Source organism: Pseudorca crassidens, chromosome 2, assembly GCF_039906515.1.
Source record: "Pseudorca crassidens isolate mPseCra1 chromosome 2, mPseCra1.hap1, whole genome shotgun sequence".
NCBI lineage: Eukaryota > Metazoa > Chordata > Mammalia > Artiodactyla > Delphinidae > Pseudorca > Pseudorca crassidens.
This window is the reverse complement of record NC_090297.1, coordinates 37,784,723-37,803,910: the sequence shown is the minus strand read 5'-3', so window position 1 is coordinate 37,803,910 and position 19,188 is coordinate 37,784,723. Positions and strand designations below refer to the sequence as shown.

General features: G+C 38.6%; 1 protein-coding gene across 16 annotated transcripts in view; it reads right to left on the bottom strand.

The window, feature by feature from the left end:
- Positions 1–19,188, bottom strand: part of MAST2 (microtubule associated serine/threonine kinase 2) — a 202,317-nt gene that overhangs the window by 48,372 nt on the left and 134,757 nt on the right. For all 16 annotated transcript variants that reach the window (XM_067725998.1, XM_067725984.1, XM_067725985.1 and 13 more), the window contains one exon: positions 10,705–10,796. In XM_067725998.1, the coding sequence (XP_067582099.1) occupies positions 10,705–10,796 (92 nt within the window). The remainder of the gene's footprint in view (positions 1–10,704; positions 10,797–19,188) is intronic.

Below are 19,188 nucleotides of genomic sequence, written 5' to 3'. Positions count from 1 at the left end.
CCATCACCTTGATACCAAAACCAGACAAGGATGTCACAAAGAAAGAAAACTACAGGCCAATATCACTGATGAACATAGATGCAAAAATCCTCAACAAAATACTAGCAAACAGAATCCAACAGCACATTAAAAGGATCATACACCACGATCAAGTGGGGTTTATTCCAGGAATGCAAGGATTCTTCAATATACGCAAATCTATCAATGTGATAAACCATATTAACAAATTGAAGGAGAAAAACCATATGATCATCTCAATAGATGCAGAGAAAGCTTTTGACAAAATTCAACACCCATTTATGATAAAAACCCTGCAGAAAGTAGGCATAGAGGGAACTTTCCTCAACATAATAAAGGCCATATATGACACGCCCACAGCAAACATCATCCTCAATGGTGAAAAACTGAAAGCATTTCCACTAAGATCAGGAACAAGACAAGGTTGCCCACTCTCACCACTCTTATTCAACATAGTTTTGGAAGTTTTAGCCACAGCAATCAGAGAAGAAAAGGAAATAAAAGGAATCCAAATCGGAAAAGAAGAAGTAAAGCTGTCACTGTTTGCAGATGACATAATACTATACATAGAGAATCCTAAAGACGCTACCAGAAAACTACTAGAGCTAATCAATGAATTTGGTAAAGTGGCAGGATACAAAATTAATACACAGAAATCTCTGGCATTCCTATATACTAATGATGAAAAATCTGAAAGTGAAATCAAGAAAACACTCCCATTTACCATTGCAACAAAAAGAATAAAATATCTAGGAATAAACCTACCTAAGGAGACAAAAGACCTGTATGCAGAAAATTATAAGACACTGATGAAAGAAATTAAAGATGATACAAATAGATGGAGAGATATACCATGTTCTTGGATTGGAAGAATCAACATTGTGAAAATGACTCTACTACCCAAAGCAATCTATAGATTCAATGCAATCCCTAGCAAACTACCACTGGCATTTTTCACAGAACTAGAACAAAAAATTTCGCAATTTGTATGGAAACACAAAAGACCCCGAATAGCCAAAGCAATCTTGAGAACGAAAAAAGGAGCTGGAGGAATCAGGCTCCCTGACTTCAGACTATACTACAAAGCTACAGTAATCAAGACAGTATGGTACTGGCACAAAAACAGAAAGATAGATCAATGGAACAGGATAGAAAGCCCAGAGATAAACCCACGCACATATGGACACCTTATCTTTTTTTTTTTTTTTTTTGCGGTACACGGGCCTCTCACTGTTGTGGCCTCTCCCGTTGCGGAGCAACAGGCTCCGTACGCACAGGCTCAGCGTCCACGGCTCACGGGCCCAGCCGCTCCGCGGCATGTGGGATCTTCCTGGACCGGGGCACAAACCCGTGTCCCCTGCATCGGCAGGCGGACTCTCAACCACTGTGCCACCAGGGAAGCCCTGGACACCTTATCTTTGATAAAGGTGGCAGGAATGTACAGTGGAGAAAGGACAGCCTCTTCAATAAATGGTGCTGGGAAAACTGGACAGGTACATGTAGAAGTATGAAATTAGATCACTCCCTAACACCATACACAAAAGTAAGCTCAAAATGGATTAAAGACCTAAATGTAAGGCCAGAAACTATCAAACTCTTAGAGGAAAACATAGGCAGAACACTCTATGACATAAATCACAGCAAGATCCTTTCTGACCCACCTCCTAGAGTAATGGAAATAAAAACAAAAATAAACAAATGGAACCTAATGAAACTTCAAAGCTTTTGCACAGCAAAGGAAACCATAAACAAGACCAAAAGACAACCCTCAGAATGGGAGAAAATATTTGCAAATGAAGCAACCGACAAAGGATTAATCTCCAAAATTTATAAGCAGCTCATGCAGCTCAATAACAAAAAAACAAACAACCCAATCCAAAAATGGGCAGAAGACCTAAATAGACATTTCTCCAAAGAAGATATACAGACTGCGAACAAACACATGAAAGAATGCTCAACATCATTAATCATTAGAGAAATGCAAATCAAAACAACAATGAGATATCATCTCACACCAGTCAGAATGGCCATCATCAAAAAATCTAGAAACAATAAATGCTGGAGAGGGTGTGGAGAAAAGGGAACACTCTTGCACTGCTGGTGGGAATGTGAATTGGTTCAGCCACTATGGAGAACAGTATGGAGGTTCCTTAAAAAACTACAAATAGAACTACCATATGACCCAGCAATCCCACTACTGGGCATATACCCTGAGAAAACCAAAATTCAAAAAGAGTCATGTACCAAAATGTTCATTGCAGCTCTATTTACAATAGCCCGGAGATGGAAACAACCTAAGTGCCCATCATCGGATGAATGGATAAAGAAGATGTGGCACATATATACAATGGAATATTACTCAGCCATAAAAAGAAATGAAATTGAGCTATTTGTAATGAGGTGGATAGACCTAGAGTCTGTCATACAGAGTGAAGTAAGTCAGAAAGAAAAAGACAAATACCGTATGCTAACACAGATATATGGAATTTAAGAAAAAAAAATGTCACGAAGAACCTAGGGGTAAGGCAGGAATAAAGACGCAGACCTACTAGAGAACAGACTTGAGGTTATGGGGAGGGGGAAGGGTGAGCTGTGACAGGGCGAGAGAGAGTCATGGACATATACACACTAACAAACGTAGTAAGGTAGATAGCTAGTGGGAAGCAGCCGCATGGCACAGGGATATTGGCTCGGTGCTTTGTGACAGCCTGGAGGGGTGGGATAGGGAGGGTGGGAGGGAGGGAGATGCAAGAGGGAAGACATATGGGAACATATGTATATGTATGACTGATTCACTTTGTTATAAAGCAGAAACTAACACACCATTGTAAAGCAATTATACCCCAATAAAGATGTTTAAAAAAATAAATTTGGCATTCTAATATAAAAAAAACTATGATTAATATGCTAAGGGCTTTATAAATAAATAAATAAGTTTATTTGTTTTTGGCTGCGTTGGGTCTTCATTGCTACATGCAGGCTTTCTCTAGTTGTGGTGAGCGCGGGCTGCTCTTCGTTGCAGTGAGTGGGGGCTACTCTTTGTTGTGGTGCATGTGCTGCTTCTCATTGCGGTGGCTTCTCTTGTTGCAAAGCACGGGCTCTAGGTGTGCAGGCTTCAGTAGCTGTGGCACATGGGCTCAGCAGTTGTGGCTCGTGGGCTCTAGAGCTCAAGCTCAGTAGTTGTGATGCATGGGCTTAGTTGCTCCACGGCATGTGGGATCTTTCCAGACAAGGGATCAAACTCATGTTCCCTACATTGGCAGGTGGATTCTTAACCACTGTGCCACCAGGGAAGTCCTTATGCTAAGGGCTTTAATGGAAAAAGTAGACAACAAGAAGGACACATGTATAATATAATCAGAGAGATGGAAATTCTAAGAAAGAATCAGAAATGCTAGATGTCAAAAACACTGTAACAGAATTAAGAATGCCTTTGAAAGGCTCATTAGTGGAACTGACACAGTTGAGAAAAGAATCTCTGACCCTGAGGATATGATACTAGAAACTTCCAATACTGAAAAGCAAAGAGAAAAAAAAAAAAAGACTGAAATTAATAGAACAGAATATCCAAGAACTGTGGGACAACTACAAAAGGTGTAAGACTTGTGTAATGGAAATACCAGAGAAGAAACAGAAGAAATATTTGAAACAATAATGACTGAGAATTTCCCCAAATTAATGTCAGACACCAAACCACAGATCCAGGAAACTCAGAGAACACAAAGCAGGATTAAATGCCAAGAAAACTACACCTAGGCACATCATATTCAAACTTTGGAAAAATCAAAGATAATGAAAAAATCTTGAAGGAAACCAGAGGGTAAAAACATCTTACCTATAGAGGAGCAAAAGATTAGAATTATATCCTTCTTCTCAGACATCATGCAAACAAGAGAGTTGATAGGAAAAAAACTCTACCAACCTAAAATTCTGTGCCCTGCAGTACTATCCTTCAAAAGTGAAGGAGAAACTAAGACTTTTTCAGACAATCAAAAATTGAGGGAATTTGTTGCCAGTAGACCTGCCTTACAAGGAATGTTGAAAGTTCTAAGGGAATTCCCTGAGGGTCCAGTGGTTAGGACTTGGCACTTTCATTGCCGAGGCCTGGGTTCAATCCCTGGTCAGGGAACTAAGATCCTGAAAGCTGCAGGGCATGGCCAAAAAAAAGTTCTAAGAGAAGTAAAATGATATAGGTCAGAAACTTGGATCTATATAAAGGAATAGCATTAGAGAAGGAGTAAGTGAAGGTAAAATTAAAAATTTGATCTTTTATATTCTTCATTGATTTAACAGATAACAGTTTGTTCAAAATAATAATAGCAAAAATGTATTCAATTATGTATTCTTATGTATTTATATGCTTACGGATAAGTGAAAAGAATGCCTTCAGTGATACAAAGGATTGGGGGGAGGAATTAGGATTATTTTGTTATTATAAGGAATTTACACCACCTGTGAAGCAGTATAATGTTTTTTAAAGTGGATTTGGATCAGTTGTAAATGTATATTGCAAACTCTAAAACAAACACACAAAGGTAAGGAAAATACAGCTGATATGCTAACAAGGAGAGAGTATGGAATCATCTAAAATGCTCCATTAAGACCACAAAAGAGTAGAAGACAAAAATAGGAACAATAGGAACAAAGACCACAGGCAACCAATGGAAAACAGTAGCAAATATGGTAGATACTAATCTAACTACATCAATAATCACCTTAAATATCTATGGTCTAAATTAAAAGACAGAGATTGTCACATAGATTTAAAACAAAAGCAAAAACAAGACCCAACTAAGTGTAGTTTACAAGGAAGTCATTTAAAATATAAAGACACATGTAAATTAAAAGCACATGGATAGAAAAAGAGATATCATCCTAACACTAATCAAAAGAATGTGGAAGTAGGTACATTAATTTCAGACAGCAGACTTCAGAGGAATAAAAGTTACTGAGATAAAGAGGGGCATCATATAATGATAGAGGGGTCAGTATTCCAAGACATCATAATAATCCTTAATGTGTATGCGCCTAACAACAGAGCTTCAAAATACATTAGGCAAAAAACTGTTAGAGCTGCAAGGAGAAATAGATGAACCCACAACTACAGTTGGAGACTTCAACATTCCTCTATCCAAAACTGAAAAATACAGCAGGTAGAAAATCAGTAAGGAGAGAGTTGAAGTCTATGGCATCATCAATCAACTAAATATAATTGACACCTATAGACTACTTCATCCAGTAACAGTGGAATACACATTCTTCTCAATCTCACATGGAACTTTCAACAATACAGACCACATTCTGGGCCATAAGACACACCTTAACAAATTTAAGAGAAAAGAATTCATACGCCTGCTTTCAGATCACAATGAAATTGAACTAGTAATCAGTAACAGAAAGACAACTGGGAAAACCCCAAAATACTCGGAGATTAAACAACACAGTTCAAAATAACATATGGGTCAAAAAAAAATAACATATGGGTCAAAGAAGAAATCTCAACAGAAATTTTAAAATATTTTTAACTAAATGAAAATGCAACTTATCAAAATTTGTGGAATGGGCAATATAGGAGTGGGGGAGTGGGAGAAGGAGATATAAACTATTGGGTGTAAGACATGCTACAAGGGGGACTTCCTTGTCAGTCCAGTGGTTAAGACTCTGTGCTTCCGCTGCAGGGAGCACAGGTTCGATCCCTGGTTGGGGAACTAAGATCCTGCATAGCCAAAAAAAAAAAAAAAAAAAAAAAAGATAAGCTACAAGGATGTATTGTACACCTTGGGAATACAGACAATATTTTATAGTAACTGTAAATGGAGTGTAACTTTTAAAAATTGAAAATTAAGGAAGATCTAAGATTAATCATCTAAGCCTTCACCTTAAGAAACCAGAAAAAGAGCAAATTAAATCTAACATAAGCAGATGAAAAGAAATAACCAATAGTAGAGCAGAAATCAATAAAATTGAAAACAGGAAATCAATAGAGAAAATCAACAAAACCAAAAGCTGGTTCTTTGAAAAGATCAACAAAATGGACATGCCTCTAGCCAGGCTAACTAAGGGAAAAAAAAGAGAGAAGACACACGTCACTAGCATCAGAACAGATGCTGTATCACTACAGATTCCATGGGCATTAAAAGGATAATAAAGGAATATTATGAACAACTCTATGCCCACAAATTTGATACCCAGGTTAAATACATCAATTATTTTAAGACAAAATCTGCCAAATCTCACATAAGAAGAAACAGACAATCTGAATAGGCTTATATCTATTAAAGAAATTTAATCAATAATGAATAATCTTCCAACACAGAAAGCACCAGGCCCAGATAGGTTCTCTTGTGAATTCTACCAAACATTCGAAAAGAAATTATACCAACTATCCAGAATCTCTTCCAGAAGACAGAAGTGGAGGGAACACTTCCTAACTTATTCTATGAGGCCATTATCCTAACACCAAAACCAGGCAAAGACATTATAAGAAAAGAAAACTACAGACCAGTATCTCTCATGAACATGGATACAAAATCCTTAACAAAATATTAGCAAATCCAATCCAACAATAAAAGGAATTATACACCATAACTAAGTAGGATTTAATCCCAGGTATGCAAGGCTGGTTCAACATTTGGAAATCAATTAATGTAATCTATCATATCAACAGCTAAAGAAGCAAAATCAAATGATCATATCAACAGATGCAGAAAAAGCATTTGACAAAATCCAAAACACATTAAAGAAAAAAAAAACTTTCAATAAATTAGGAACAGAAGGGAAGTTCCTCAATTTGATAAAGAACATCTACAAAAAAACTACAGCTAATATCATATTTAATGGTGAGAAACTTTAAGCTTTCCTGCCAAAATCAGGAAAACGGAATGTTTTCCATTACCATTGTTTTCCAACATCATACTGGAAGTTCCAGCTAATGCAACAAGATAAGAAAAGAAATTAAAAGGTATACAGATTGGGAAGGAAGGAGGTACAAACTGTCTTTGTTTGCAGATGACATGATGGCCTATGTAGAAAATCTGAAAAAAAAAAAAATCAACGAAAATCCTCTGAAACTCTTCAGTGATTATATCAAAGTTGTAGGATTCAAGGTTAATGTACAGAAGTCAACACTTTATACCATCAATGAACAAGTGGAATTTGAAATTAAAAACATTACCAATGACATTAGCATCCCCAAAATGAAATACTTAGGTATAAATCTAACAAATTATACATGTACAAGATCTACATGAGGAAAACTTCAAAACTCTGATGAAAGATATCAAAGAACTACATAAATGGAGAGAGATTCCACGTTCATGGATAGGAAGACTCAATACTGTCAAGATATCAGTTCTTCCCACTCGATCTATAGATTTGATGCAATCCCAAATCAAAATCTCAACAAATTATTCTGTGGATGGACAAACTGATTCTAAAGTTCATATGCAGAGGCAAAAGATCCAGAATAGCCAACTCAATACTGAAGAAGAAAACAGAGTTGTAAGACTGTTATTACCCAACTCAAGACTTACTATAAAGCTACAGTAATCAAAACTGTGTGGTATTAGAGAAAGAACAAATAGATTAATGGAACAGAACAGAAACAGAATAGAGAGCCAGAAACAGACCCACATCAGTTAAATATACTTAACTGATGTTTGACAAAGGAGCAAAAGTAATACAATAGAAAAAAGACAATCCTTCCAATAGTGCTACAACGACTGTATAGCCACAAGAAAAAAAAGAATAGACACAGACCTTCATAAAAATTATCTCAAAATGGACCACAGACCTAATCATGAAACACAAAACTATAAAACTCCTAGAATATAACATAGGACTAAGCCTTGATGACCTTCGGCAGGACAATGACATTTCAGATGCAATACCAGATGCACAATCTATGAAAGAAATAATTGATAAGTTGGTCTACATTAAAATGAAAAACTTCTGCTCTGCAAAAGAGAATGAGAAAACAAGCCACAGGCTAGGGGCAATACTTGCAAGAGACATCTGATAAAGGACTGTTATCCAAAAATACACAAAAAACCACTTAAAACTCAACAATAAGAAAACAAACAACCTGATTAAAAAACAAGCAAAAGATCTGGACACTTCATCAACGAAGATATACAGATGGGAAGTAAGCATATAGAAAGATGTTCAATACCATATGTCACTAGGGATATGCAAATGGAAACAGTAAGATACCACTGCAAAACTGTTAGAATGGCCAAATTATAAAACACTGACAACACCAAAAGTTGGAAAGTATGTGGAGCAAGAGAAACTCTCATTTGTTACTGGTGGGAATGCCAAAATAGTTCAGCCGTTTTGGAAGACAATTTGGCAGTTTCTTATAAAACTACCCTTAACCATACAATCCAGTAATCACCCTCCTTGGTATTTAATCAAATGAATTGAAAATTTATGTCCATATAAAAACTTGCACACAGATGTTTATAGTAGCTTTATTCATAACTGCCAAAACTTGGAAGTCACCAAGATGTGCTTCAGTAGGTCAGTGAGTAAGTAAACTGGTATATCCAGACAATGGAATATTATTCAGCACTAAAAAGAAATGAACTATCAAGCCATGATAAGACATGAAGGAAAGTTATATATATATTATTAAGTGAAATAAGCCAATCTGAAAAGGCTACATACTGTATGATTCTAACTATATGACATTTTGGAAAAGGCAAAACTACGGAGACAGTGAAAAGACTAGTGGATGTCAGGTGTTGGGGGAGGGACTGATGAACAGACAGGACATAGGGGATTTTTAGGGCAGTAAAACTACTCTGTATGATACTACAATGATACATACATGTCATAATACATTTGTCAAAACCCATATAATGTACACCAAGAGTGAATCCTAATGTAAGCTATGGGTTCTGGGTAATAATGATGTGTCAATGTAGGTTCATCAGTTGTAACAAATGTGCCACTCTGGTGCTGGATACTGATAGTGGGGAGGTTGTACATGTGTGGGGACAGGTATATGGGAACTCTGTACTCTCTTCTCAATTTTGCCGTGAATCTAAAACTGCTCTAAAAAACAGTTTATTAATTAAAAGAAAAAAACAATAAACTAGGAAGGTTCCATTTCCAGAATGGCTAAGTAAGTGCCTACTGAATTGACCTTACTGTAGTTATAATCTAATTATATACAGTAAACATTTAATATTGAACTGAACTGTATGGAATACATGAACCTACTTTCAAATCAACAGGCCCCATATTATTCAACATATTCCAGACCTTAAAGTGAAAATAAAGAGTCTTAGAATACCCTGTGGACCCAAATATCAGGATGTATAAGATTTTAGAATTAATCTGATTTGAAGTTTGATCTGTATGGAACAATTAACGCTGCCTTTCTCAACATCTGGTTAAGTAGAGAGTCTACAGCCATGAATTTGGCTTTTAAATCAATTCTTCCTCCCTGTATCTGAGGACTGACTAGATTTTCTGCATTAATTTAAGGAGAGATGATGATGATGATAGCTAACATTTATGGAGTACTAAGCATGTTATACGTATTAACACAAGGCTAGAGTCCACAGACCCAGGCAGGCTGAAAAAGCCAGATGATTTTCTCAATCAAAGCCCCTTGAGTAGGGAAGCTTTAGTCCTAAACTCTGTCAGGAATCTAAATAGCATCTCAGAGAGAAGCTGCAAGTAGTAATTACTACCTAGCACTCACATTACAGTTGAGAAACTATGTTCAAGGTCTAGACATGCTATATTAATTTCTATATGATAAAAAGGCCAAGTCAGATATATGCTGAGTTTTTACAAAATTCATGACTAGAATTCACTATCTGAGCTAACACCTAACCCAGTCAATTCTGAGGGAAAGTACCTAAGCACAATGAGAGCTTTGCTTTAAAAGCCAAGGGCAGCAATGGCTTCCTATGGGTCCAAGCCTGCTCTATTTCCATTACCTCCAGGTCTGGAACTTCCACGGTAAACAGAATAGCAGTGAACAGTGTTGCAGAGCAACAACTCCTTCAACAAAGCTGAGTTCCCTGGTCTGGCTCCCCTGGGATTTAAGAATACACGTCTAGACCAAAATACATGAGGTCTTCTGCCTCATAACTTTTATATATTCCTTAGTCAGAGGCAAGTAAATCAGTCCTTACACTGCCTGGAAGAGCCCATAATTCAGATGGAGCAAAGTCTGAATGCATGAGATCACTGATTTCACATATTGGAATTGAAGCAAATGTCAACATGAAACCAACAGTCCTCTCACTTTTGCTGACGCCTGTTGTAACAGAGGGAAAGTTGTTAGGAGTCCCATAAGGCAGAAAACCGTCTCTGTGAGCCCTAATTCTTGGGCATGATAGGACAAAATGTTAATGGAGCCCTCATCACATGGCCCCAGATGACTGGAGCCATAATACACTCTCAACACACCAGAACAGAGGTGGTAGACCCAGGATATGTACAAGACCAAAAGGACAGTTGACGGGTCAAGGCAAGAAATAACTAAGAGTCAAAAACAGACTGAACACATTCTCCCATGGAAAGCATGCCCGTGAGCTCTGTATGCTTCAGTCAGCCACATGAAGTGACAACGTAGTACGTTGAACCTCACAAAGTGAGAAGCAGGAAAGAAACTGGGCATCTGTGACCACTCTTTTATTCCACCTTTCTTAATCTTCAAGCACTCACCTGTGTGGCCATGGAGTGGTGAGTGTGGCCGTGGTAGTGTAGGTGATGTGCTAGAGGTCACAATCAAACTCTTGCGGTTACTTGTCCGACAACTGCAATGAAAACACAAATGTCAGTTATAACAGGGTTGCATCATGGGCCCAGAGAACTTGAATGGCTATCGAGGAAAAAAAGAGTGATATCATTCCATGAGCTGAGCAGTATAATACTTAAACTGAACTGGCTCAGCAATTACTGTTTGCACAGTGAGATTTCATAATTCACTGTGTTCCATCTTGGAATAACTTTTGTCACTGTCTTGACTTTTATCTTGTATTGCCACTGCACTTTTCCAAAGTGTAAGTTTTGCTTCCTAAGCAAATACCCAAGGAGCTCCTTAAACGTAAAAACCATGTCTTAAATGGTATCTAATGAAGAATGACCACTGCAAATTTGATTCAGAAAACAAAAAACATGAGCCATAAATATTCTCATATCTCACAAAAATTAATGTTCTTGCCATAAAAATGAAACTATTAACTTAATCTATAAAACTTATCTTTTAAAAACTGCTTAATCAATGGATTAAGTAATATTCTCATTTCACTATAAATTTCAGAACAGGCCTGTGTTCCTTCTACAAAGTTGGCTTTCCTTTACATGTTAATAGCTGAGGCTTTTTCTTGAGGCTGGAGAAAGCCAAATCATGATGAAAGGCCATTTCATGCTGTACCTGCTATTGAAAAGTGTGTATAAATTTATTTGAAAGTCAGCCCATCTTTCTTTTTAAAAAATATTTATTTATTTGGCTGCATCAGGTCTTAGTTGCAGCATGCGGGATCTAGTTCCCTGACCACGGATTGAACCTGGGCCCCCTGAATTGGGAGTGCATTCTTAGCCACTGGACCAACAGGGAAGTCCCCAGCCCATCTTTTAAAGGCATTAAAGAAGCCTGTCATTTATATTCATCCAAACAAATATTTACTGAACACCTACTATGCACCAGGCACCATTCTAGGTGTTAGGGAAGTAGTAGGGAACAAGATGAGTTATCTGTCCTCAAACTGGAGTGAAAAGTGCTATGAAGAAAGAGAGAGAGAATGTTCAAGAAATAGCAAAGAAGTCAAGTAGGTGGCAGGAAGGGAGAATGACAGGAAAAGAAGTAGGTTATAGAAACTATGGGTATAGGCCACAGCCAGACTTTGTAGGGCTGGTAGACTACTGCAAAGAAACACTGGAAATGTGATAAGGAACCACTGGAAGGACTGTGATCAATCTCAAGAGATTATGATTAGAAATGATAAGCAACTTTCCCTAAGATACCAGGAGGACTAATCTAATCATGTCTCACACCCCCTCCTTACCCCCGTTACACTCAAATGCCCAAGACTTCTATCTCTAATTTGACATAGTCTCTACTCCTTGATCTTTAAAAAAAGCTTACCCTCTGTCTCCCTGAACTCAGTCTGTCATCAGCAAACTCTATATCCTTAACTTCTTTTCTCAACATGCAGTTTAAATTCTAGCTCTAACTGAAACTTTGCTATCCCCCAGGACACCACAGTCCTGGTGAAATCCCAATCCTTTTTTTTTTTTTGCAGTACGTGGGCCTCTCACCGTTGTGGCTTCTCCAGCTGCGGAGCACAGGCTCCGGACGCGCAGGCCCAGCAGCCACGGCCCACGGGCCCAGCCGCTCCGCGGCACATGGGATCCTCCCAGACCAGGGCACAAACCCATGTCCCCTGCATCGGCAGGAGGACTCTCAACCACTGTGCCACCAGGGAAGCCCCTCCAATCCTTTTAAACCCAACTTTCCATCTATTTTGCAACTGTACTCGGGCAGCTAAAGGTGAATGAAGAAAAATCCAAAATCATGCTGGCTGGTGTTTCTTTATGTTTATGATGATAAATATCAAGTGGGTCCATACTACATCTACCTAGGCAATGTGCTCTCTCTCCAAGACAACTAATTCAGAAATTCTCCCCAAACCTCTAGCACTCCTTCCCCAAATCTTACCCTCATCTGCTGACTTTGCTTTTTATTCAACTAGGGGCAAAAACTATCAACACAAAAAGAAGTACTACATATTTCTGCTACAAAAATCCATTAGCCTGGGACTTCCCTGGTGGCGCAATGGTTAAGAATCTGCCTGCCAGCGCAGGGGACACAGGTTTGATCCCTGGTCCAAGAAGATCCCACATGCCGTGGAGCAACTAAGCAGGTGCGTCACAACTATTGAGCCTGCGCTCTAGAGCCCACGAGCCACAACTACTGAAGTTCGCGCGCCTAGAGCCCGTGCTCCACAACAAGAGAAGCCACCGCAATGAGAAGCCCGCACACTGCTATGAAGAGTAGCCCCCGCTCGCCGCAACTAGAGAAAGCCTGTGCGCAGCAAAGAAGACCCAACACAGCCAAAAAATATAAAAGTAGCCATTAAAAATCTATTATCCTAAATCTTTGTCCATATACTGTACTTTCCCATCTGTAACAGCAGAAGGAAAGACCATGTTTCTACCAAAGTCAACTCCCCCAACTCCCCATTCAAGAAGTCTGTATCTGCACTGTCCTCCTATGCCATGAATTTCTACTTCCTACTGGATCACTCTCATCATCATAAAAATATGCTGTCATTTCTCATATCTCAAGAAAATAAGAAAAAACCTTTCATAGACCTCTTCCAACGTGCCTGTTTCTTTGCTCCCCTGTTTGGGAAAAATCCCATGCAGGGATTCTGTATTTGTATCTTCATACCCTCATTTCCTATTAACCCTATTCCTTTAACCCACTCTAGACTATACAATCATCCTCATCTTTCTTGCCTGTTACCAAGGTCACCACTGACAACAGGCAATTCTCAGTCCTTGTCTTATGTAACCTCTCAACATCATTCGAGAGTTATAACTCCCTCTTCTAAAAAACAAATTGGGATATAATTTATATCGATTATTCAATTAAGTGCTCTGTTCAGTGAACCTTGAACAACTGTATACATTCATATAACACATCCAAAACAAAAGTCAGAATAATTCTATTACCCCAGAAAGTCCCCATGTTCCCCTTCCGGTCAATCCCCCAACTACTTTCTTCTATCACCATAAATTAATTTTGTTTTGCTGGATTTCCTATAAGTAGAATTACACACTATGTATTTTTTTGTGTTTGACTGCTTTTGTTCAACCTAACATCTGTGTAACTTTTCTTGAGATACTTCTTTATTTAGCTTCTAGGAGATGAGGCTTTCCTGGTCTTCCTCCTAGCTCACTAGCTGCTCACTTTTCATTCCCCTTTGCTAGTTCCTTCTCTTCCTGACCTCTAAACCATTTAGTACTCTGGGGCTCAAATGTGGAATATCTTTTCTTCTTCCCTGCACTCACTCCCTAAATGATTTTTTCCTGTATTATAACTTTAAATCTATGATGTTGATGATACCCAGCTTTTTATTGCTAACTCTGTGCTCTTACCTCTGAGTGTGAGACTCATATCCGAATACCTACTTGACATCTTTAACTGGATGTCTAAAAGGCATCTCAAATTTAACAACAGAGGTAGTGAATGTCCCTCTAAAACCTGCTAACTCCTCCCTATCTATTTCATTACATGGCACCACCATTCATCCAGATGCTCAGGCAAGTCCTTCAGGCAGAAGGAACACGATACTAGATGGAAATCTGGATCCACATAAAGAAAAGCACCAAAAATCATAAATGTGTGGGTAAATATACATCACTTGTTTTTATTTTTAAAATCTCTTCTTGGGACTTCCCTGGCGGTCCAGTGGTTAAGACTCTGCGCTTCCACTGCAAGGGGCACGGGTTCAATTCCTGGTCAGGAAACTAAGATCCTGCAAGTTGCAAGGCGCAGCCAAAAAAAAAAACTCTTCTTGAATTTTAAAGGAAATATAATAATTTACTGTGGGGCTTACAACATATGTAGATATAAAATGTAGGTCAGCCAAGGCAGCAAGGCTGGAAGGGAAGAATGGACGTATACTATTGTGAGGCTCTTACATTAAGTATGAAGTGGTATAATACAACTTGAAGATAAACTAAAAGTTAAAATTTTATATTATAAATACTAATGCAACTACTACAAAAGAAAAACAAACAAAAAAAGGGAAATAAAATGGTCTCATAAAAAATACTCAGTCTAAAAGAAGGCAGAAAAAGAAGTAAGAACAAGTACAGTTGGCCCACACAGAAAACAGATAGCAAGAGAACAGATTTTAACCCAATTACACTAATAATCACATAAAATGTAAATGTTCTAAATATATATTTAATTAAGACAAAGACTGTCAGATTGGATAAAACAGCAGGACCCAACTATATGCTGTTTATTACTTGTGACAGCCAAAAAACTAGAAACCACCTCAAATGTCTACTAATAGATGAAGGATAAACAAATCACAATATATCCATACAATGGACTACTACTCATCAATAAAAAGGAATGAACTATTGATTCACACAATAAATGAATCTCAAAATAATTATGCTAAAACCAAGAAGCTAGACATAAAAGAGTAAATACTGAACAATTCCATTTATATAAAATTCAAGAAAACACTAAACTAGAGTGACAGACAAAAGATTAGTGGTTCCTGACCAGAGGCCGGGGAGGTATTATAACAAGGCATAAGGAAATTTGGGAGAGCTGTAGATATGTTTATCGTCTTGACTGTACTAATGGTTTCAGAGATGCATACATGTGTCAAGACCCATCAAATTGTACATTTTAAACATGTACAGTCTATTATATTTCAATCATACTTCAATAAAGCTATAAAATTTTTTCAATATAAATAATATCAAAGTCACTCTTATGCTTAAAATTCTCCCTGTCTCACTGAGAGTAGAAGTCAATGTTCTTACAATGGCCGACAAGCTTTACGCGGTCTGGATCTCCATTACCTCTTTCCCTCCTACTCACTCTACTCTAGTCACATGGGCCTCTGCACTGTTCTTAGAATATGCCAAGTGTGCCACTGCCTCAGGGCCTTTACAAAGGAAGCTTCCTTTGCCTGTTTCCCTCGTGGCTTGCTCCCTCACCTCTTTCAGGTCTTTGCTCAAGTACAATCTCCTGAATGGATTTTCCTTTGACCATTCTACTTTAAATGGTAACACCCGCCCTCTCAAACGCTCTTTTCCTCCTTTCCTGATATATTTTCCTCAATAGCACTTACTGTTATCTAACATACTATGGATTTTGCATTCATTCTGTTTGTTGTCTCTCCTCCCATTAGAATCTTAAGCTCTATGAGATCAGGGACTTGCACAATCTTTGCTTACTGCTGTATTTCTCAGTGCCTAGAATTCAGCCTGGCACATGGCAGACTCAATAAATATTTGTTAAATGGATGAATGGATGAGTATAATTTGTTACAAGAATTATAATAAAAGAGGATACTTGCACACGTGGCACCTGTAAGGTATATCAAACCACTATGTCTAAACTCCTTTTGTATAAAAACTAAGATCTCTTAAAACTGCAGGACAGGACTTTCCTGGTGGTGCAGTGGTTAAGAATCCATCTACCAGTGCAAGGGACACGGGTTCGAGCCCTGGTCCGGGAAGATCCCACGTGTCACTGAGCAACTAAGCCCGTGCGCCACAACTACTGAGCCTGTGCTCTAGAGCCCGCAAGCCACAACTACTGAGCCCGCATGCCACAACTACTGAAGCTCTCACGCCTAGAGCCCATGCTCCGCAACAAGAGAAGCCACCGCAATGAGAAGCCCACGCACCGCAACCAAGAGTAGCCCCCACTCACTGCAACTAGAGAAAGCCCGCGTGCAACAATGAAGACCCAAGGCAGCCAAAAATAAATAAATTAATTTTTTTAAAAAAGAAAGATCAATAGTCTGTAATAACCTATATGGGAAAAGAATCTGAAAAAGAATGGATACATGTATATGTATAATTGAATCACTGTGCTTAAAAAAAAAAACTGCAGGGACAGATAATTGATTCTAATTTCATTTGTCATTATCTTATTAAAATTTAAATACAAAACAGTAAAGATCGTATTTCCAGGCCACATGCCTTTGTATGAAGGTACATATAATCTCACTTGGCAAATCTGCAACAGCTGCCAGGGGAAAAAAAGGTCAGATACCCTGGTACAGATGCCATGACTCAGCTGAGATCCAAGACAAGGAACTGCCTAATTTTTCCATTTCAACAAGCACTGGCCATTGCCCCCAGGATCCTAGAAGATAAAGGGCAGGTCTTCATTTTTTCATTCCAGAAGATTGAAGTACCAGATGTTTACAGTGTCAGCCACACTCACTCTCAGCTGATGGAAGGTAACCTGGAAGCTCCCGGAGCTGATGTTCTACTAACCACTGCAAGGACTGGGTTAAACTAGACTGCTGCCCACCACCATGCCAGTCACTTGGTCACTCAGAGCAAGGCCTGGCATTTCATCTTCCTACTTGCTTTACCACAGTCACCCCTCCATGGGTAGTGGGAGAAGGACTAAAGCACCTGTGTAATCTCTGTGAAACTTGAATTGTGGCCATATTTGAAGAGTTACCAGCCTTCAAAAATCCCTTCTCCCAGCAACTAGCAGGTACTCAAATTTGAGCCCCTGCAGGAGCTGCCGTAAATTTATTTAGGAAGTCTGTTTCCCAGTCTGAAGGAATATAGAATACGGGGTAAGATGCGTGGTTGCAGACCCCTCAGGGTCTCTAATCTCCAATCTGTCAATTCCAGAAGTCCAGCTGCTCCTAGGAATCCAAGCACTCGGTAATGAATTGACTTGCACTTGGCTATTCCTTTCAGAATGAGGAATGAGGAAAAGACCACTTTTGTTTCATTAAGTGTGATCAATACAATAGACAAGAATTTGGGTCCATTTTAAGGTCAAGCACTTCCAGGTGTTACTTCAGAATAACAACCAGGATGATGTCCCTGTAAAGACTGAGATGCTAGAGTGGGAGAAAATGCATGTTCTCTCAGTAAATAAAGGGTGCTGCTTGGAGATAAATCCATTATTTGTCTTTTGCCTGGGTTATTTCAACAACCTCCTAACTAGTCTCTCTGGTTTACTCCTATCTCCTATTGCCAGTCTGTTCTCAACACAAGTAGCCACAGTGATCCTTTTAAGGCATAAATCAGATGATTTGCCCAAAACCTTACAAAGGCTGCTAATTTCACACAGAAACACCAAGCTACTTGGACCACTGCACTAACTGTTCCCTCCACTTGGAATGCCCTTCCCCACCTATACAATGGCAAATATCCCATACCTCCTTCAGTGTCACCTTCCACATTTCCCTATGTAACACTGTGACCTGCCCCTGAGAATCCCCCTTACTCAGCTCTCTTTGGATTAATGAAGTATTTTTTAACTTCTACTCCATTGGTTTGGAAATTATATACTGTTGTGGTTTTTTTAAAACGTAGTTATTGTTATTAAGCTTTTAATAGGCATTCTTGTCTTAACAAGAGCCTAAGTCTTAGGTCTAAGGTTAGCTAGCATCTCAACCCTCGCTTCTAAACAAAATTAGATCTTGGGACTTCTTTAGTGGCTCAGTGGTTAAGAATCTGCATGCCGATACAGGGGACATAGGTTCGATCCTTGGTCCGGGAATATCCCACATGCTGCGGAGCAACTAAGCCCGTGCGCCACAACTACTGAGCCTTCGCTCTAGAGCCCACGTACCACAACTACTGAGCCTGCGTGCTACAACAACTGAAGCCCATGAGCCTAGAGCCTGTGCCCTGCAACAAGAGAAGCCACCGCAATGAGAAGCCAGCGCACCACAAGGAAGAGTAGTCCCCGCTCCCCGCAACCAGAGAAAGCCCGCGCACAGCAACAAAGATCCAACGCAGCCAAAAATAAATAAATAAAATAAATAAATTTTAAAAAAATTAGATCTTAACTCCAATTCTCCCCACCCCTTCCAACTTACATGTAATTTGGTCCAGTGGTTCAGGTCTATCTTGCTTTTATAATGCCAAATTAGTAATTCTTATTGTTTCATACAATAATTGCTTGCTTTGATTTACTCATACTTTCCAATTTCTTTGCTCAGCATTCTCTCTTAGATCTCACGACTTTTGTCTTTCTTTCTTCTTTTCTAAGTGATTATTTCACTGAGAATCTGATATTGATAAACCTTCTCAATTTCACAGTTTGTCTGAAAATGGCTTTATTTTTCTCAGTGACTTCCAACGATAATTACACAGGTATGGAATTCTACAACCTCTTGTTGGGAGTAACTTTTTTCTCAATATCTTAAAGATATTATTCCATTGTCTTATGGCTCCTGTTATTTCTATTGAGAAGCTTGCTCTTAGGACTGTTGTTCTTTTGTAGTTAATTTTTCTTTGCTCTCTCACTGCTTTGTTTTTTTAAACCATAATTTTTTAGGTATATTCACATACCATAGAATTCAACCTTTTAAAGTGCATAATTTAGTGGTTTTTAGTACACTCGCAAGGCTGTGCAACCGCCACTGCTAATTCCAGAACATTTTCATTATCCCCCAAAGAACCCCT